At 37.0% G+C, this 22,371-nt stretch overlaps 1 protein-coding gene across 2 annotated transcripts in view; it reads left to right on the forward strand.

Moving 5' to 3' along the window:
- CAPS2 (calcyphosine 2) overlaps nt 1-22,371 on the forward strand; it is a 42,536-nt gene that overhangs the window by 13,084 nt on the left and 7,081 nt on the right. For both annotated transcript variants that reach the window (XM_077770184.1, XM_077770185.1), the window contains 9 exons: nt 2,380-2,447; nt 3,890-4,009; nt 9,262-9,336; nt 10,431-10,526; nt 10,615-10,708; nt 14,182-14,300; nt 15,527-15,600; nt 17,111-17,265; nt 19,645-19,764. In XM_077770184.1, coding sequence (XP_077626310.1) covers nt 2,380-2,447; nt 3,890-4,009; nt 9,262-9,336; nt 10,431-10,526; nt 10,615-10,708; nt 14,182-14,300; nt 15,527-15,600; nt 17,111-17,265; nt 19,645-19,764 — 921 coding nt within the window. The remainder of the gene's footprint in view (nt 1-2,379; nt 2,448-3,889; nt 4,010-9,261; nt 9,337-10,430; nt 10,527-10,614; nt 10,709-14,181; nt 14,301-15,526; nt 15,601-17,110; nt 17,266-19,644; nt 19,765-22,371) is intronic.

Consider the following 22,371-nt stretch of genomic DNA (forward strand, 5'->3'; position numbering starts at 1 on the left):
AGCACTCAATATTAGCTCTAAATTGCATCTTCTTTAAAATCAATTGGATGAGTGTTGCTTAGGCCAGATCTGGTACAAATAGATGATTACATTTCTATACTGTCCTGAGGTAATCAGACCAAGCTACTTGAACTTGGAGTCCACTGGCTACCCCAGACACCTCGAGGTGCTTAATATCTTAGACATATTAGTAATGAATTGATGAAATACCAGTGTGTGGTGCTCCAAAATTGGGAAAACTCTGGTTTAGATAACCTAAGTAGTAATGAAACATTACAGGTTTAGCCAGTTACATTATCATTATCATTGAAAGGGACGTGAATACATATTTTATTTGGATTACAATCATCCAAAATTAATATGTTCTGAATGGACAGCAATGTGTAATCAGTCTCTGGACTATGTACTGATTTTCTGTGGATGTCCAAGTTACTACTTTGTTATAGTTTTTTTACTAAAACAACATAAACAGTATTTTATATGCCTATTATTATTGTGATATTTATGCTTAATAGAATAAGGAATCTTACCAGGATTATCCTAAAATTAAAAAAGCTACTTTATAAGGTAAAATGGTAGCCCAGATAAGGCTTGCTTTGATTTGTTCCTGAAGTTGTACTTGGATGTTACAGACACTTAAAGCCTATTGAGTGTTGTGTTTGGTTTCATCCAAAGTCATCTGGATGTTAATGGATTTCTTTGACTCACAATCACTTCAATTCACTAAATTCAGCATCAAGTACATTTTACTTTATTGTAGTAGTGCTCATTTACCTGTTTTCCCCCCAAGGAAATATTTGTGTGAGTAAACTTTGAATGCATTTGACATTTGTACTGATTTATTTTTAAAATCTAGGTGGAAACTTTTAAATTTGTAACTACATAATTGAATAACAGAAACAATGAGCCTATGTATGGTTTTTATATCCATCTCTTCTAGTTTGCTAGTCATTTTTCAACATTATCAGATCCTTTGAATCAGTGTGGCTTCTGCTTCTGATCTGCTTTTTATTTACACAGACCTCTAAATCAGTGTGCCTGAGGGGGATTCTAACCTTTCCTACTAAAAGCCACCATAAAAGTCAACACTCAAGGTGGGCTTTCTGCTTGGACTTCTTGTTCATTAATCTCACCTCTTTTACTTGCTGGGTTTTATACCTCTGTTCTGGCTGACCTCTTCTGTATATAGTTTCATGTTTTAGTCAGTGTTCACTTTCTTCCCCCTTAGACATAAAACATACTTTGCTGTAGCTGTAAGTTACCACAAGCGTTCTAACTTTTTAACTGCTGTTTAACACTTATTACTAAACAGAAGTCATTATAAATTGTTATGAGCTTAATAACACCAGATGCCATTATGTTAAATGACGTGAACTTTATATCGGGCATATTTGGATATATAAATTGTATCTTAAGTTCTACTAAACCAAAAAAAAAAAAAAAGAAATTTAACTATAAACTAATATTTAAATAGTTGTGCCCAAATTTCCAAGTTTCTTAGTAGTTTTTATGATATGCCTTTAGTCATTCTATTTAAATTTTGTGTTAGTTTCAAATGGAGCAGTGCTCTCCCTAAGGTTACGAAGCCTCTATCATAAACAATGTTATTGTACTTGATTCCATTTACTAGAGTGATCAAGGGAGATGACAGTAATTTACAGTGTAAAAATAGAACAAGCTTTATTTTGACTCCTTAATTTTTTAACTTATTTTCTTTACTCTTCAAAAGAAACTTTTTAGTGAATATAGTTACATTATAATCTGTTTGGAATTGAATGATTAGTAACCTTTCAATTTGATATATCCTAACATATAGTAAAAATATTTTCAAATGAGTTGGAAAAACAAAAGATAGTGTGAAGATAGTTTAATCAAACCAGTAATTGAGTAATGGATTATATGCACAGACACATTATTATCCTTTTAATGATGGGAGACTTTTTAAAAATATTTACTTTTAGATTTTTGATATAGTGTTGAATGATCCCAAATCAGTTTTAACTTCAACTACTACATATAGTTTTAGAACAAACTCTTTTTGTGTCAGGGTTGGCATTATTCTTGGAGCAGGTTAAAGGGCATCCATCAAGGAGAGGGACACCATGATCTCTTCCTCCTTTATTCTAGCTTCCGTGAAACCCAGAGGCTGTGCATGGAAATCTCTGATGATTTCTACCGAAATTTAAGTGCATTACTTTTTAGGAAATAAAAGGTATTTTTAGATTAAATAATTGAGATTTTTTTTTATTAGTGATGGATATAGTAATCTATATTTAAGAAAGAAGTTGGAAATTTAATGTATATTTTGGAAGCTTGTCTTAACTATAGTATTGTTCTACTTTATGGACCACAAAATTAAAAAAAATTTTCTCTTCTCAGGAAATTGTGGCTGCAGAGAAGAAGAAACAGACTGTTGCAGAGCAAGTGATGATAGACCACTTATCTAGGTGAGAGTTAGTCATGAGTAATAGAAATCTATTCAGAAAGTTTTCATTAATTTTTTTTATCCTTAGTCAACAAGTGGCTAACTCAGAGGTTCTCAAACTTTCTCTGTTGACTGCACTCATAGTATGCTAGTGATTTTTTTTCATAGCATTCCTAGGCCAGTAGAAATACCCAACAGTTCTATTTTTAAGTATTTTTGTCTAAATGACTTAAGTATTTACTTCATCACAACTTAATGGCCATTTGAAAAAGTAACACACATAAATTGAAAGAGAAAGTATTTTTATTTCATTCTTAGATAGCCGCAGTTACTTGTTTGCAACTTTTGGGGCACTGCCTGATCCCTCAAACCTTAGAAATGGGTAGGATGTTGTCACCTTCACTATTGATTAAAAATGGCACTTGCTATTATCACAGCAACTGTAGAAAACCCTGCTTTGCAACGTTTTGACATCATTGTAGCGTGATCTCTTATTGAGACTGAATTACCTTGAGCCAGTGGCTCAGGTAATATCCAGCAAATATCAAGTATCACTGTTTCCCTCAAGAATTAAAAATATCCCACATAGTCCCAGTGAATTCCCTGCGGCACCCTAGGGTAACTTGGTGCACAGTGTGGGAACTGTGAGACTGTTAAAAACTTTAAACTTAATCTCCGGTTTCATAACTCTTAGAAAACTGTGTAAAACTTAAATACCTGCTGTGCCAAATTGCATCATAATATGTACATATGGCAGGATTTCAGAAAAGGCTGGAATAGTCTAGGAAGTCTTCAAGGAAGAAGACTTATGTTTAACTTTAAAAATAATTTTTTTATGTTTATTTATTTTTGAGAGAGAGAGAAAGAGAGAGAGACAGACAGACAGAATCCGAAGCAGGCTCCAGGCTCTGAGCTGCCAGCACAGAGCCTGAGCAAGGGCTTGAACTCACAAACCATGAGATCATAACTTGAGCCAAAGTCAGATGCTCAACTGACTGGGCCACCCAGGCACCCCAAGCATCTGACTCTTGATTTCAGCTCAGGTCACGATCTCATGGTTCATGGGCTCGAGGCCCAAGTTGGGTTCTGTGCTGATAGCATAAAGCCTGCTTGAGATTCTCTTTATCTCTCTCTTTCTCTGCCCTTCCTCCTGCTTGTGCATACTCTCTCTCTCTCAAAATAAATAAATAAACATAGAGACACGAAGCCCAGAGTTTTCTCAAAATTTTCAGTGTATTTTTAGGTAATATTTATGGAAAAAGGATTGATAGTAGTGTTCGCATTTTTATGGCTAGTATTTTTTAATTATTAAATTTATTCGTTCAGTACTTGGCAAATCTATAATTCTGATAGCAGTGTAAGTTTGCATTTGTAGTTGAGCTTTTCCAGCTGCTTACACATATGTGAATGGTAGAGTGGTGTGTTTTCACACTGAATTGTCAGACTTTGTATTTTCCTGTATAGGGCTGTAATCAGTGATCCAGAACAAAACTTAACCTCTGAGAGTCAAGAAAGTGTTCGTATCGTTCCAGATTCAAAGATAACACCTCTTCGGTTTAGGAAAAGAACGCTACATGAAACTAAGTAAGAAGACTTCACTTATATCAAATGAGGATGTAGTATGTTATAAATGAATTTTTTAAAAAAATTAAAAAAATTTTTAAATTTATTTATTTCTGAGAGAGAGAGAGAGAGAGAGAGACAGTATGAGCAGGGGAGGGTCAGAGAGAGAGGGAGACACAGAATCTGAAACAGGCTCCACTGCTTATAAGCTAGCTGTCAGCACAGAACCTGACGCGGGGCTCAAACGCACCAACCGTGAGATCATGACCTGAGCCAAAGTTGGACGCCCAACCGACTGAGCCACCCAGGTGGCCCATAAATGAATTTTTTTTAAATGTCCTTGTGTGTCTAACTGAAAAGACCTTTTTATTGGCTTACTTTTGCGTTTTTCTATATAAAGAGAAGTGGAATTTTTGGAGTTCTGCCACTTTAACATATTGGGGTATACTTTGCACTCCAGGTTCCTTATTAGTAATTTAGGAATAAGCTCTACAACCTTAGGAGATAGTATATGTGACAATATACAATATCATAACTGAGACATTTGTATGTGCTGAATCTCATTGATAAAATGTATTCAAAGCTAGTATTGTTCAAAAGTTTATTATTATTATTTTGCCTTTTACGTTGTAGCTTATGAAATCTTTGACCTTTCACAGTTTTGGGGTGCAGTCCACTTAAATTTGTCAGCAGCTTCACTGATGGGTGATGGTTTGCCTCAGTGTCAAGAGACACAAAATCCACCAGTCCCTGCAGCAATGCTTCCATATTTTCTGACTGCTAGACATGCCAAGAAGTACTTCTTTAGAACTGTTGTCTTTTGTTTCATTCTTATTTTCTGGAAGACTCTGTTTCCATACCTTTAAATACTCAAAGGTATTGTGTACTAATTTCCTGTGGCTGCTGTGACAAATTGCCACAGACAATCTTTTAAGGCAACTTAAATTCATCCTCTTACAGTTCTTGAGGTCGGAAGCCTAAAAGCAAGGTGTTGACGGGGCTTCCTTCTGGAGGCTTCGGGAGAGAATCCATTTCCTTGTCTCTTTCAGCTTCCAGAGGCTGCCGTTAGTCCTTGGCTAATGGTCTCTTCCTCCGTGTTCAAAGGCAGCAATGGCTGCTTGTCCTTGGGTTTTATCCCTCTGACATTCCCCTTCTGCCGTCACAATATCCCTCTGCTTTCCTCTCATAAAGGAAATAGCCTTGAATCCAGCTGGATAATTTCAGATAATCTCCTCATCTCAAGATCTGGAATCACACATGCAAAGTCCCTTTTATCAAATCATGTAATTGTAACATATTTACATATTCTGAGGTGCAGGGTATGAACAACTCTGGAGGGTCATTATTCAGCTAACACATCTAAATTTCTCTTTTTGTTTTTAAAGTTTATTAATTTATTTTGAGAGGGGGGTGGGGGTCACAGAGAGAGGGAGACAGGGAGAATTCCAAGCAGGCTCCACACTGTGGGCACAGAGCCCGACTCGAGGCTTGAACGCACGAACTGTGAGATCATAAACTGAGCTGAAATTAAGAGTTAGATGCTTAACCATCTGAGCCGCCCAGGTGCCCCTCAACGTTTTATTTTTTTTAAAGTAAACTTTTATTGAAATGAAGTATATGTCCATGAAGTGTATACAGTTTAAGTGTACAGCATAGGAATTTCCACAACCTGAACAGTACTCACGTCCCAAATTCCTACATCAAGAAATAGAACATTACGAGCATCCCAGAAACTCCCTTGTGCTGCCTCCCAGTTACTATCCACTTCCTCTGCCATAACAGGGTAACGTCTCTGTTTTGGTATCATAGATGGTAACTGCCCTTTTATAACCTTACTGAAGTCACAAAATTTAGATACTATGTATCTGGCTTTTCTTACTCAACATGTTTATGAGTTTATCCATGTTGTTATTTGTAGTTGTCTTTTATTCTCACTGTACAGTATTTCATTGTATATAAATATGCCACAATTTATTTATTCACGATGTAGAAGGACATTTGGCTGTTCCACAGTGGTGCTTATATGAACTTTGGTGCATGCCTTTTGATGAACATATGTACTCATTTCTGCTCAGTACATACTTAGAAGTGGAATTGCTGGACCATCCAGTATGCATAGCTTTAAAAACTACCGCTGAATAGTTTTTCAGAGTGGTGGCTGCAGTTAGCACTCTTACCCATAGCAGTAAGAGGATGCTAGTTCACTACATCTTTACTGGTGCTCAGTATTGTCAGTGTTTTTCATCTTAGTTCTTCTTTTTTTAAAAAATTTATTTCTAGGAGAGAGAGAGAGAGAGAGAGAGAGAGAGAGCGTGAGCAGGGGAGGGTCAGAGAGAGAGGGAGGCACAGACTCTGAAATAGGCTCCAGGCTCTGAGCTGACAGTCAGCACAGAGCCTGACGCGGGGCTTGAACCCACGAACTGTGAGATCATGACCTAAGCGAAAGTCGGACGCTTAACCGACTAAGCCACCCAGGCGCCCCTCATCTTAGTTCTTATGGGTGTGTATCGGTATCCTCTGATGTGAAATAGAGATCCTTTTACATGAAACTTTCCTTTGAGTCTTTTGGGTTATCTTTTTCGCATTGATCTGTGGAACTTACCTATATATTCTTGTTACAAGTCCTTTTTCAGTTAATATTTGTTGGACAGATCTTTTCCTCCTCTGTGGTCACCTTTTCATCTTCTTGATTGTGTCTTTTGTTGAATAGGAGTTCCTAATTTTATGTAGACCAGTTCATCGATCTTTCCATTTATTGTTAGTGTACTGTGTATCTTTAGGACATTTCTGCCTATCACAAACTCACTGTCCCTCTGACTTGTAATGCTGCTTATATCCTAATATATCAAATTATTATAAATGCATGGTTGGTATCTAGACTTTTCCTTCAGTCTCATCTCCCTGTTGTGTATTCCTGCACCAATATCATCTTGTCTTAATTGGTATTGCTTTCTATTAGAGTAAATACCTGTATGTTGTTAACCCTCAATATTGGCTTGATATACTATGCCCTTTCCTCTTCAATATATATAAACTTTATTTAATTTATTTTTTTAATTTATTTTTTAATGTTTATTTTTGGCGAAAGAGAGAGAGAGCACGAGTGGGTGAGGGACAGAGAGAGAGGGAGACACAGAATCTGAAGCAGCCTTTAGTCTGAGCTGTCAGCACAGAGCCCGACTTGGGCTTGAACTCATGAACTGCAAGATCATGACCTGAGCTTGAAGTTGTATGCTTAACCAATTGAGCTACCCAGGCACCCCCCTTCAATATAAATTTTAGATTGAGCCTAGATCAGTGAAAAGTACTATGGGGGTATTAGTTAGAATTACTGAATTTATGGATTTCATCCTCCGTCATTCATTCTTCCTGGAGAAGGAGAAGAGGATTCTGCCTCACAGAGTTGGACGGGGGGATAGACAGGTGTAGGGCAGCCCTTCCTCATCCCTTTTCCTTGGGAGCCAGCTGCCTGCAGATGCTGCTCAAGGCATTACATTTTGCAGGATCCCTAGTTGGAATGAGTGGGTTTTTCATTCTAGTGTTAAGGATGTTAGCTTGTTGCTTCATTCCTAAACCATGGTTTCCAATAGCTTTATATCAGTAATAAAATTCATATTTTGATCTGCATCTGCCTGATTCTTTTTTTGTATTGGTGAAGAACTTGGGTAGAGGGAAGTGTTTGGTACTACTTACTGGATACCTAAAACCCTAAAATAGAACTTTGCATTTATAATATAAATGTCTTATTTACCTCTTTTATCGTTTCATGGACACTCTAGACTCCATGAAGCTATTACTTCAACCTGTCACTGTTAAATCGAAATCTATTCCTCTTTGAGAAGCAATACAATATAACGGTTATGAGCAAGGTTGGGCTCTGTCATACACTAATTATATGACTCTGTAAAATTTATTTGTAAGATGGGATAATAGTATTTACTTCATGGAGTTATTGCAAGCATTGAATGGACCAATGCACATTTAAGTACATTTAATAATGACTGATGTCTGGGAAGTTCTCAATAAATAGTGGCTGTTATTGCTGTTATTTTCTCGACTTTTAGAATTTTTTTAGGCCTGTAGTGAGCATTCAATATACACATTACTACTAATGGATTAAATTGAATTGAGATGACAATCTTTCATGGCTCCACTCTGTGTTCACAAAATCCTTCGGTCCGTAAGCTCTCGTTGTCTGTATCCTGTTTGCCTTTCACAGAGACTTAGATTTTATAGAAGCATTACTTTGCAAGATTCTGATGACCCATATACTTACTTACTGTTTACATTATTGCAGTTTCATTATACCTGCAGCTTTATTGGAGTGCCATAAAATAATTTAGGAAAGAGAGTAAAGACACATCACCAAATCTTCAAATTTCTTAATATAAAGGAGATTACTAGTTGTAGGGTGCCAATGTGTGGACATTTGTGTTTTATTTCATATTATTAAACAGAATTTTAGGACTAGCAATCTCCCTGAGGTCATTTTGTGCTACCCGAAGGCCATAAGATTAAATGAGCAGCCTGAGGCCCCAGAGCAAGACCTCTCCCAAGGCTGGAGCCACCTCCAGCACTCTTTACACTCTTCTGTTATGTTGGTAAGGAATGTTTTCAGCTGCCCGTGACTGAAAACCTGACTGATAGTGACTTAAGTAAGTCAGGATTTATTTTTCTTACATAACCAGTAGCCTGGAGGTAGTGGCTGGTTTCAGTTCAGTGGCTCAGTGATGACGCAGCTCTGGGCTGGCTTCCTCAAGAGATTATTGGCCTTTCTGACGTGCTTGCCTGATGCTACAGCGGCTCCTAGCATCTCATCCCTGCCGCGTTCACAGGCAGGAACGGTTCCTATGCAACTTTCTTACCAGGATAAAAGAAAGTCTTTCCTGGAAGTTACTGGCAGAGCTTTGTCCCTTACTTACCTCTAATGGAAATAAGGTAAAAAAGCAACTTATATGGTTGGAGGGAGGCATATGAGAACAGGGTTAGAAATAGCTGCAGGTAGGACCAGTTACAAATGTTCTGTTTATTTGTGTCACACTTTGGTACAATAGTTCAACACAGAAATCACTCACGTGTTGTACACTGTCTCTCCGGGTTATTTCCTCTGAGTAAGCCTCAGTGAGCACTCAGAAAAAGGGGGGGAGGTTTATAACTTCATCTTCATTGTGTGCATTTCAAAATACCAACATAACTTTTTTTTTTGTACTTCATCATTTACATTAAGTGTAGGTAACTTTAAAATAATTATTGACCAATGTATTTCTTAACAGGATAAGAACCCATTCTACATTAACTGAAACCGTGCTTTCTCACAAAGTACAGTTTGATGGTAGGATCGTATCAAGGTAATTGTGATTTTATTAAACTTATAATTCTACATTTATAAAAACAATATTCTCTTCAAATAGGAATAAGAATAATGAGATTAGTTAGAGATTTGTCACATTTAAATGAAAAATGTGAATTTAGAATGAACATTTTAGGTAATATATATTAATATGTTGCAAAAATTATAGGAATGAGGAACATGTAAATAAGACATTTTAATTAGAAGTTACTTAAAAAGTGATTTTTAAATGTCTTTCAAAAAGGAACTGAGAAGTGAATTTTTTGAAGATGTATACTACGAGTAGAGGGTAGTAGGCCATTTAAAGATTAACCTTTATGTAAGCTGCTTTATTTTATTTTCTCCTAATGGCTTAAATTACTAGTAGATTATTGATAGATACAGGAAAGTGAGAAGGAAGATGATTCTCAAATATCTCTGTCTTATAAACTTCCAATCATACGTCATGCTGATGTTCTTTGTGTATATTAAAGGTGAAGTGTGTTTTTAAAATTTATCATGTTTGTTTAGTGATTTTAAGCTTTTTTCTATTCTTAAAGTTTTTTTTTTAATGTTTATTTTTGAGAGAGAGAGAGACAGAGCATGAGCAAGAGAGGGAGGGCAGAGAGAAAAAGAGACATAGGCTCCAGGCTCTGTGCTGTCAGCACAGAGCCCAATGAGGGGCTTGAACTCACAAACCGTGAGATCATGATCTGAGCCAAAGTTGGATGCTTAAATGAGTGAGCCACCACGTGCCCCTTAAGCTTTCTATCAATGACAAAAATGATAAGTGTCTATCCTTGAGTGGCTTCTTGCAAGTTCAACATATTTTAAGGTCTTTCACTTTATCTTAAAAGTCTTTGTCAAAATAGTAATCTACATTGTAATGGATCTATAATCACATCAGTGTAAGGTAAAGCTTTTTCCCCATCCAAATCTTACTTGACACTTCAGCAAGCCAGGCCGTGTTTCGCCTGTAGCTGTCCATAACCCTTGCGCATTGCCACACGTTCAAGAGAGTTATGCTCTTCTTTAACATACAAAATTCTGGTTTATTGTTTAATTTGAAAATGAGCCTATTTGAAAATCTTTAATATCATTCTGTTTTTCTAGAAATGGACATGATGCTTGCAGAGAGCTGATTGGGTTCTTTTTTACTCACGACCAGTCCCTAACAGTTTATGAATATCGGCAATTTGGGAAAAATAGGTATGCGATAAAACATTGTTACAACTCTCAAGATGATGACTTCTGAGAGAAGCTGACTAACTTTACATTTTTGTCATTTAACTTCTAGGACAAATGTGCTTCCTTTCATTCAAAAAAACATTTATAGTCATCAGTGTGGACGAAGAAAAGGAAAACAATACCAACTTGGTGATTTCTATATTGTAAGTTGAGTGTGTGTGTATGCAAATGTTTTAATATCAGATGTTGAATTTTGTGGGATTCTGTGGGGGTGGAGGAACGGAGTTTCTGGCTTTCAGTTTATTACCTCTATTCCTTACAGAGCAGGGGTATTTGTGAGAGTGGCTAATGGTTGATCTTTTCCCAGGAGGTTCTGCCTCTCAGGTCCAGATCCCAGTGGCCTGAATGTAAGCATAGCATTTATTCCCTGTAACACGATACCATTTCCACACATCTGCAATACAAGTTTGGGAGAGCTTGTCTCTTGGTACTTTTAAAAGCCCTCAGGATGTACCACTAGGTAAGTGGCTACTTCAGTAGTACCAGGAATAATGCTCCACATAATGTAGGCTTGTCTCCTGAAGATGCATGTTTTTCTCCATGTCATATATCTGGTGGTTAGCTTACCCTCCTTGTGATTTCCCCACTTCACACAACTACTGACTTACGGCATATAACAAGGGTTCCCTAGAATAGGTTCGTCTTAGGTAATAGTACAATTTGCATAGTGCTCTTAAATTTTATTTATTTATTTATTTATTTATTTTTAAGTAAGCTCTACGCCAAACATGGGGCTTGAACTCATGACCTTGAGATCAGGAGTCACACACTCTATGGACTGAGCCAGCCAGGTACCCCTAGTGCTCTTAAATTTTAAATTACTAAGTTTATAGTATCTCAAATGTAGCACGACCGACAGTGACCATCCACATAACACATATATACTCCTAGTATAAGCATTGGAGATACAACAGTGAATGAGTTAAGTCCGTTCCTGACTTGCATGGAGGGAAACCCAAAACTGACCTAGAAAAGGAGTTAGCTGGGCTGGGATAAGTAGATAGGGGAGGATAGGGACAGACTTCTGGGTTGAGACGGCTCATGCGAAGAACAAAAGCATGAGAGAATGTGGTTTATTTGGAGACCTGGAAGTAGTTAGTCTGGCTGAACTTTAGTTCGATGTAAGAGTTGACACAAGATGAATCAGAGCTTGCTAAGAGTAGCCTTTTTTAAATTTAAAAAAAATTTTTAAATGCTTTATTTCTGAGAGAGAGAGAGAGACAGCGTGAGCAGGGGAGGGTCAGAGAGAGAGGGAGATGCATAATCTGAAACAGTCTCCAGGCTCCGAGCTGGCTGTCAGCACAGAGCCTGACATGGGGCTTGAACCCACGAACCATGAGATCATGACCTGAGCTGAAGTCAGACCCTTAACTGACTGAGCCACCCAGGCACCTGAGAGCAGCCTTATATCAAAGAGTTATCTAAAATATATTGGGGAGTCACTGAAAGATGAGAGGTGATGGTAATGAGGAGAGCTGACATTATTCAGTTTGTGATTTAGAAAGATCTTTCTACTTACAATATGGGAATGGATTGAAGACTAGTAGAAAGAACCATATTGGATTGAATAATGTTAATTAAGAAGGAGGTAGTAGCAATCTGAATGAGACAAGTGGCTGTGGCTATGAAGCTAGTTAGAAAAAAAATTTAAAGTCTCCAGGAGGCAGAATCAGTAAGATGTTGTGACTAGTTACATGAGGAGTTGAGGTGAGGAAAAACTTTACATCTTAAACTTGGATTAAATAAATATACTAAACATGTCAGTGTAGCTTGCCTCTTGATATCTAGAGAACATCAGCTCCAACTCCCATTTCACAACCTGCAGAAAGAACGTTTCATGTTTATCCCAGAATTAAAGTTACCTCTTGCTCTGAGCTGCTGATGCTCTAATGATTTAGTGTAGTGTATGATTTATCCCCACTATCCGTGTTCTGTATTACTTGAGCCAGATGTAGAACTCTGCTCCTTTTTATGATTTCCAAGAAACAAATGGGGTGGAGAGGAGAAGGAAGAAAGATAAAAGAATAAAGGGAGAGAGAGAGAGAGGAATGGAAGGATGTAGGAAAGAAAGTAGGAAAGAAAGGGAGGGAACCCACACACAAACCGTGTGTGTGTGTGTGTGTGTGTATGATCCTTAGTGTGGCAGACATTTTGAAGGGCCTAATAGAGGGAGATTTATATTTCGTCAGTGTAAGCAACTTACAATAGATATTCTTATTCTTAAAAATAGGTCCCTTAACTATTTCCCATGGTATAGGTCCTCTCCATTTTCTGACTCCTTCCACCTCTTGCTCTTCTGAGAATCTTCCATTTCTGTATGCAGGAATATTGGGTTTATCTTCCTTTTTTGAGAGAGTAGGGGCAGGTCTTGTCTGTCTTCCAGGTGTTATTCTGAAACTTACCTTTTCACTTCTGTGTGCTTCATCAAGGTCCTTTCCCAGACACTCCCTGAAAGAAATTTTAATGCTAGCTGTTAAGATAATACTCATATAAGCATGCACATGTGCCCAGACGCACACGCATAAAAAGTGCACCCACATACGTTAACTCACAAGTGTGCTTTGGATGTCCTGACTTAGAACACATAGAAGTACATGCACACGTATATGTATACATACATATGCTTATAGGCATTACCCTACTACACATATCATATAGTCTCTTTCATTGCTTAATATAATCATTTCAAGAGAATTTATATACATTTTAAAGAATAGAGAAAATACCGTAGTTACAAGTTTTTAAAGTAAATACTCCAGGAAAAAGGAAAGAAATCTCTTCCTTTACTTGCAAGAGAGGTGATTAAGCCCCTTATTTTAATTTGTGTTTGTCCATATTTGACCATATTTATTTGAGCAACTCAGAAATTAAAATAATAATTTTCTCAGTTAGGATTAGAGATTTTTGGCAAGAATTTTTTCACCAAAGCCTTGCTGCTCCAGTTAGATTACAATTAGTTTTACATTTATGTAGTGTTTGTTCCAAAAGACCAGGTGAAGGAGGGTGATGGATCCATGACAGTTCATCAGTTTGCAGTACATCGTTCTGTGAATCAAGAGTCCTATTTCTGAATTTAGGGATGTCATAATTAAATACCCGTCCTTTCTCCCTCTCACTCTTATAAAAAGTTGGAGTTCTTCTTTTTTCACGTTAGGTGTTAAATCAAAGATTGTTCTAATTGAGAGATTGATTGGGAAATTATTTCCTTCATTTCCAATATTATTAACTGAAGCCTGTGTGGTTTCTAAATATTCTTTAAACATACTTTCTTATAGTATAAAAGTACGCTATGCCACATACAATCAGAATTGAATATTTAAAATTAGTATCAGTTGTATTTTACTTCTTATATACTTTCTAGCTTTAAATAATTCATCTGGGTGGCTCAGTCGGTAGAGCGTCTGACTTCAGCTCAGGTCATTATCTCAAAGCTTGTGAGTTCCAGCTCCACGTTGGGCTCTGTGCTGACAACTGAGAGCCTGGAACCTGCTTCAGATTCTGTGTCTCCCTCTCTCTGCCCCCTCCCTGGCTTCTGCTCTGTCTCTCTCTTTGTCTCTTTCTCAAATATAAATAAACAGTAAAAACATTTTAAAAATTCATCTGTTAATTTCTTTAGGGTGCAAACTTGACATTTTTGAGTTCTGATCATCCCAGACTTCCAGAAAGCATAAAAGAAAACACATTACTTATACTTCGAATCACTAATATTGATCATAAAGCTTTGGATTCTCTCAAGTAAGTAAAATATGCATTTGTCATTTTGAAAGTAAGTGAAAATACTATTTTGTATGATCTTAAAATGATATTCTATCCTAGAGCATTTTGATTTAAGATAAGGTTTATATTTTGAAAAACAAAGCATAGATTTGTCTCCTTTATGTGCTATATTGTACTCAAATACACTTCATGTGTGGGAATAGTTAAATGGACATCAAATGTCCCATTTCCTGTTAAAGGTATTTTATTAATTTGCCTGCACTGTATCATCTTTATTTTACCAAATGCCACCAAAGTGATCAATTTTAAAAGGTAGGCTATAGTACAATATTATGGTGTTTCCCACATTTTTAATGTAATGCTTTTTTTAAACACTTTTATAGTATTCATGGATTGATGGTATACATAAAGAAAATAAAAGGGTTATGAATCAAAAAGTGCTTTTAAATGAATTTGAGTTTTTTTAATCACAGAATATTTATTATATAAAACATACATTTTAAACAGATTTTATTTTAGAGAAAGAGAAAGGGAGAGCGAGCAAGAGGGGTAGAAAGGCAGAGGAAGAGAGTGAGGATCTTAAGCAGGCTCCACACTCAGCAAAGAGCCCAACTTGGGGCTTGATCCCATGACCCTGGGATCATGACCTGAGCCAAAATGAAGATCAGACACTCCACCAACAGAGCCACCTAGGTGCCCCNATATATAATAAAATATATTTTTTAAGTCACAGAATATATCTGTATATATGCTATTCTTCCTGATTATTTCTCGGTGCTATATGCATATGAGAATGACAATAATTGTTGTACTGTATGTGCATTAGAGACCACATCCCATAAATTGGCTAAAGGAAATCTGTTTCTTTGTTATATGCCTGTATTGCTCAAATGCATGCATTTTTTTTTTTTTGGCCTTTTAAGATCACACGTTTACGTTTTGTACTTTGAAAGTTAAAACTGATTTTAAGTTTTATAGTTTTAATTATTTTAAAAGAACATTGAAGTAACTACAAAATGAATATAATGTTTAAAGGTAGTTCTTGGGAGGCTTAAGGATTTTAGGTCTTGATTTAGCATATTTATCTTCTGGGGATTAAAACAGCAAGCAGAGGTGGGACTTGATCTGAGCACTCTTCCAACTCTGAGAGTTTCCTTGAGTCTGGAACAGGGAAGAGCTTAGAGTTTCCATTCTCAAAACTGCAAAACAATATATTTTTATCATCATGAACATGTCAATTGCAGAGCTGATTCTGTGGAACTTGAGGATATAGCCAGCCAAGAAGCCAATGACAGGCTTGTCTTAAACGCCATCCAAGGTATGGGTCATTACCACAGTCTCAAGTCTTCAACCATTTTCTTTGCAAGCAGTAAAGTATTTTCCAGACATTTCTTAATTTTATAACAAAGGCACTTGATTTATATTTCTTATTTGCTTATTTTTAGCAGTTTACGTATGTATTTAAAAATATTTTTAAGATTTCTTCTATTTTAATGATTCTGTTTAATTGAATAATATTATATGAATTATGAATTTAAGAATTTTATTTTGTTTTATTTTTTTATTTTAGAATGAGAGCACACATGAGCAGGGGAATGGGGCAGGGATTGTAGTGGGGGGTAGGGGTGAGGGAGAAGAGAGAGAGAGAGAGAGAGAGAGAATCCCAACATGAATCTCATTCCCAGTCTAGCACTTTTTCTTTTACAAGAGGCTACTATAAATCTCTTTAGGTTATCATCTAATGCATAAGACAAGTATATTACAAAAATCACATTTTATTCATTTCATGGATAAAACCCATACTATCTAGTACTTTCTAAAATTCTTAAATTTGATGTGCCTGGGTGGCTCAGTCAGTTGAGTGTCTGACTCTTGATTTTGGCTCAGGTCTTAATCTTAGAGTTGTGGATTTGAGCCCTGCTCCAGGCTCTGTGCTGACTGTATGGAGCCTGCTTGGGATTCTTTCCTTCTCTCTCTGCCCTTCCCCTGCTTGCTCTCTCTCTTAAAATAAACAAACATTTTACAAAAAAGTTGTCTTGGATTGGTGTTTGAACTGTCCAATATTCTTGATGTTATTGTTAGTAAATTATTTTCTCTGTTCTCACATGGTCAGTACAATATTTGTCACTGTTGAATCCAGTGACCTGTGTGTTTTATTGTATTTAATAACTGCTCTGTAAAGTTAACTATATTTTCTTAACTAATGATGGCACAAACTATGTTAAATGTAATCACTGACCCACAAAGAGAATGCGAGGAGCTTGAGAATATAATGCAAAAATTCCTAGAAGAAAGGGCTACTTGAGATGTGTAAGTATAAGACAACATTCCAAAGCCTTGATGCTATTTAAAATGTAAGTTATGCTTTGACAATTTCAAACTATTTTAGAAATTTTGAACTTGTTATTTTTGAGTGACCTGCCTTGGCATCAATTTTAATTATAGGAAAGAGGAAAGAGACTTAAGATGTGGAATCATTAAATGAAGAGGAAACCTGTGAAGTAAAAACTAAGATTTTATTTGTAACATTTGGATTATTTTTATCCTGATAAAGTGATCCATTATTTTTGTGTACTTAAAATACAGCACTTCCACCACACAGTGGTGCTATAGTTCTAGTATATTTACATGTGATTTTGTATCTAACACTGTACTAAAAGCATTCTATTTTCCAAATTCTTTTGTCAGTCATACACACACTCTAGTTGCATATTCACATAGCTCAGATCACTTACATCAGCTTTAGTTTTCTTACAAGAGAGACAATTGTAATTTGATACATTTGTTTATTGGAACAATTGGTTTCCATCTCTCTTCTTCCTAAACAGATGCGCTAAAGGAGCAGCTACACAAAAGAGGTGTTCGTATTTTGACTGGACTGGGAAAATACCTTCAACAGTTGGACAAGGAAGGAACTGGACTTTTAGATAAGGCAGATTTTAAGCAAGCTCTAAAAATATTCCACTTAGAAGTGTCTGAAGACGTATGTGCTGCAATGAGTAACAGTATTCTTATGTGATATTATTTCTTATTCTAGTGAGATTTTAGTAGTTCATGTGTCATAATCAGTGTTAGCCATCAAGCTACAAGTCCTGTTGATTTTTAAAAAATTTCAATATTCATTCCTCCCTCTTGCATTTAACAAGAGCCTAATGAGTAAGCATTGTTCTCCGCTCCGAGAACACATACTCCGTACTCTTAAGGTCTTCATAATCAAAGGAAAAGAAAGATAAAAAGATTACAAAACACTGTATGTGTTAAGTAGAGAATGCTTTCAGAACACACGGGACATATTCCAAGCCAGCTTATGGGGAAGGAGAGGGAAGATCACAGGATTCCTGGAGGAAGGTATAGCCGAGCTGCCTTTTGAAGGATGAGGAGGAACTGAACAGATAAGAGGGGAGGAGGAGTGTGGATCAGACAGCGAGGCTTCGCAACAGGAGAAGCACATGTAAAGGCATGAAGGGGAGACGGAGTGTAGTCTGTTCTAGGAATCGCAGAGGTCACCCTCACACCCCCTACCCCTACCAGAGCCGTTACACATCCCGTTCTCTGTGCTGGGCGCAGTCTCGCACTGGACCTTTGCATCGCTGATTTTCCATCATTCTGTCTACTGGGAGCACGACACTGACAGTTCTGTCTAAAGGAGTTCCCCATGTGATCCCCGGTCCTCTCTATACCATTTACCATTTTATTTTCTTTATGCCACCTTGGAAGTCTTCTCTGGCTTTTCTGGCCAACCAGGGTGTGAGTTGCATCAGGGAAGAGACCAAGGTGCTTCAAGCTTCCTGCTGTAACACCTCAAGTAGACCCTTGCATATGCAGGTGCCGAGTAAACAGATGATGCATTAGTTTACATGGGTAGGTGTATGGAAGGAAGGAAAAGAGAATGGAGAGAAATAAGCCTAGCAAAGTTCTGTTACATTAAAGCCTTGCATGCCATGCTACACTTGGGTTTTATTTTAACAGTGAATTTGAAACACATGTACCTCAAGGGTTTCAGATAAAAGAGTCTCTTGCATTGTTCTCTCTTGCTTCACATGATCTTGTCACAAGACTTATGAGACACAGATTCAAGTTCTGGCGTTACTACTTCAACTGTGTGATTTTGAATAGGTCTTTTAACTTTTCTAATGGACGGGCTTTGCCTGGACAATCCACAGATGGTACCTATAGTCAGAGTTGGTTTGAACCTTAGATGAGAAAATTACATGGGAATATATCTTATTTTTATTAATTTTTAAAAAGTTTATTTATTTATTTTGAGATACAGAGAGAGCGAGTAGGGAAGAGGTAGAGAGACACAGAGAGACACAGAATTCCAAGCAGGCTCCTCGCTGCCAGCGCAGAGCCAGATGCAGGGCTCAACCCCATGAAATCGTGAAGTCATGACTTGAGCTGAACCAAGAGTCAGACACTTAACAGACTGAGCCACCCAGGTGCCCCATCAAGCTCATTTTAAAACTCAGGAGCACATTTTACAGACACTTAAAGTCAGCCATGTACTGGGCATTATGACAGACAAATTAGGAGTTGTTGAAAAGTGTGGGGGTGGTGGTGACAGGGCATCTTAAGATGTAGTTCTCTTATTAGAATTTTTAATTGAAAAATGTAGGAGGAAGCGGAAGAGAACTATTTGAGTACGTATTTGTCAGTCACCTTGCTAGATACCTTATTTACATTCTCACTTAAAGCTAACAACTTGACTGAAACATTGAAAGTATATTTACCTCAGTTTAAGAAAACCTCATGCTGTAATCTCTTTGATGTTAGGAACTTTGTGAATAGAACATTCTAGTAAGTTGTGCATTTGCAGCGGAGTAAGTGGCAACGGTAAAATGAACCAACTGGCATAAGGTTTTACTGAAAATAACACCTTTCAGTGTGAATAATGGAATAATATTGGAGCCATTCAAATCTTTTGTACTTTGAAACATGAAGACTAGAAATACTGTTAGTGGTCCTAATGCTTTTGAAGCATTGCAGAACCTGAAGTGATTTTTTAATTGTCACAGATACAATACATCAAACATAATCAAATGCTCAAATTCAAGTAAATGGTAAGCATTTTTGTACAGAGAGGATTTGAACTTAAAATATAATTTTGTGACATTGCCACTGCTAAATGGTGCGCAACTTTCAGAACTGTTCACCACAGAGTTCCTTTAAATAGCTTTCTCAGTCCCTTTGCAAGCTTTCTTAGTGCTTTTGTTTGGGTTTATATATAACTTTTTGGAAGTTTTAAATTAAGTCTGTTACCTTGCCTGGGGCTAAAGTAGTAACAAAATATATTAAGATGAATTTTATTGTGGTCATATACAATTTTAAGGTGAAACAGTGGTATCTGTGTGAATATTTCTAGGATTTTGAGTCTGCATGGCAAATTCTGAATGGCAATGGCAGTGGCAAGGTTGATTACGGAGAATTCAAACGTGCCATTATTGGGGAAATGAATGAGTACAGGAAATCATTTGTTCGAAAGGTAACTTTGTTAAGCAAATCTTTTAAATAGTTACTCTTAATAAGGTGTTGGGCTCATTTTTAAAAAAAAATTTAATGTTTATATATGAGAGAGAGAGTGAGAAAGAGCATGCAAGTGGAGGAGGGGCAGAGAGAGAGGGAGACACAATACAAAGCAGGCTTCAGGCTCTGAGCTGTCAACACAGATGTGGGGCTCAAACTCATGAGATCATGACCTGAGTCAGACTCTCAACCAACTGAGCCACCTAGGCACCCTAGGGCTCATTATTTTAAAACTTCATTGAATTACTATTGAACACATTTATGTATTTATGTATATATGTATTTAGAGTGTGTGCAAGCAGGGGAGGAGCAGAGAGAGAGGGAGAGAGAATCCCAAGGAGGCTCTGTGCTGACAGCACAGATCCTGACCTGGAGTTTGATCCCGTGAACCATGAGATCATGACCTGAGCCTAAATCAAGAGTCAGACCCTTAAGTGACTGGGCCACCCAGGCGCCCCACCATTGAACATGTTTTAAATCTCTTTATCTGTCATTTGTTTTGGGTTTAGCAAAATACAACCACGTATACATAATGCAAATCTACCAGGATAAAGCAAAATAATTTATACATATGTTTTAGGAACAGATTTTATTTTATTTAAAATTTTTTTTAACATTTATTTATTTATTTATTAATATTTTTATTTATTTCTAGGAGAGAGAGAGACAGCGTGAGCAGGGAAGGGTCAGAGAGAGAGGGAGATACAGACTCTGAAATAGGCTCCAGGCTCTGAGCCGGCAGTCAGCACAGAGCCCGACGCGGGGCTCGAACCTACGAACCATGAGATCATGACCTAAGCGAAAGTCGGACGCTTAACCGACTAAGCCACCCAGGCACCCCAAACATTTATTTATTTTTGAGAAACAGAAAGAGTATGAGTGGGAGAGGGGCAGAGAGAGAGAGAGAGAGAGAATTTGAATGAAGCGGGCTCCAGGCTCTGAGCTGTCAGCACAGAACTCAAGGTGGGGCTTGAACTCATGACCTGAGCCCAAGTCAGACGCTTAACTGACTAGCTACCCAGACGCCCCAGGAACAGATTTTAAAAGGAAAATAAAACATGAAATTAAATTTTGGTTCACAAATTAATAGTCCCATAAATTGTTGGCTCCATAAATGACTAGTTATATGACTATTATCAAATATCTTTGAGCCTTAGTTTTGTCTCATAGACTTAGTATAAGGATTAAACATGTAAAGTTTTAGCATTATGTCTATTCCATTGTCAAGGTTCAATACGTGTTATCTGAGGATGATGACCAGAGATGTTTCTCTGGTTTTTATAATATGACTCTTAGCTATTCAAATGAAGATTAAAATGACTGTGTTAAATTGGAATTAAAAACAGGACCCCTGGGGTGCTTGGGTGTCTCAGTTGGTTAAATGTCTGACTCTTGATTTCAGCTCAGGTCATGGTCTCATGGTTCATGGAATTGAACCCCACATCAGACTCAATGATTCCAGCATGGAGCCTGCTTGGAATGCTCTCTCTCTCTGCTCCTCCCCTGCTCACACTCTTTCTCTCTCAAAATAAAGAAATAAAACTTAACAAAACAAAACAGAAACCTTGATTTTTATAGAAGGTAGTATTACTCAGGTTCTTGGAGCCATTTTCAGAGCATACTTTTGAGCAACATAGTTTCTTTTTATTTTGTATATGTACCTAATAGAAAATGTGTATGTATCTAATATTAGAAACAAAGCTATTGTGTACAGAAAAATATAAATAATTACATTAGGTATAAATCGGAAATAGAAAATATCAAAATCTTTATATTTGCTGGCCAAAAGACCCAAAAACTTTATGTTAAGTGAATTTGCCACATAATATTTATAAATGTGCATTTATTTGTGCTTTACATGTCCTGGTGACAGGTTTGAATATCAGGAGTAGAAACTAGAGGGCTGTCTCTTTCCTAAATCTTGATGCTGTGAATAAAGGACAAAAGTAGAGTTATAAAGTACTATATTAATTCTCCAGGGCTGCGTAACAAATACTACAGACCTGGTGACTTAAATAACAGAAATTTATTGTCTCATACTTTTGAAGGTTAGAAGTCCAGGATCAAGATGTCAGCAGGTTTGGTTTCCCTTGAGGCCTCTGTCCTTGGCTTGTGATTGACTGTCTTTTCTCTATGTGCTCATACCCTTAGTCTGGTTGTCTGGGTCGTATACTGACACCAGTTATACTGGATTAGGGCTCATCCTAGTGATTTCATTTCAACTAATTACTTCTTTAAAGGCCCCATCTCCAAATAACAGTCATATTCTGAGGTATAGGATGGGTTAGGGCTTCAACACATGAATTAGGGGAAAACGGATCATCAGCCCATTATAGGTACCATATTTCTGTGAACACATTATCATGAATAAACAAACTTGATTCTAGTTTTGACTCTTGCAAATGTGGGCTGTTGTTTCGAGTTGGTTTTGTGTTTCTATATGCCCACTTCTCTTCTCCATAAATTTTAAATTTTATGATACTAAAAATTGTATTGAATTAGCAGAGCAATAAAACAACTGGCATATCAAAAGGTAGTGTTAAATTTTAGAAAATGGAGTAACACA

This window comes from Crocuta crocuta, unplaced genomic scaffold (assembly GCF_008692635.1).
Source record: "Crocuta crocuta isolate KB4526 unplaced genomic scaffold, BGI_CrCroc_1.0 scaffold317, whole genome shotgun sequence".
In the NCBI taxonomy this organism is placed as follows: domain Eukaryota; kingdom Metazoa; phylum Chordata; class Mammalia; order Carnivora; family Hyaenidae; genus Crocuta; species Crocuta crocuta.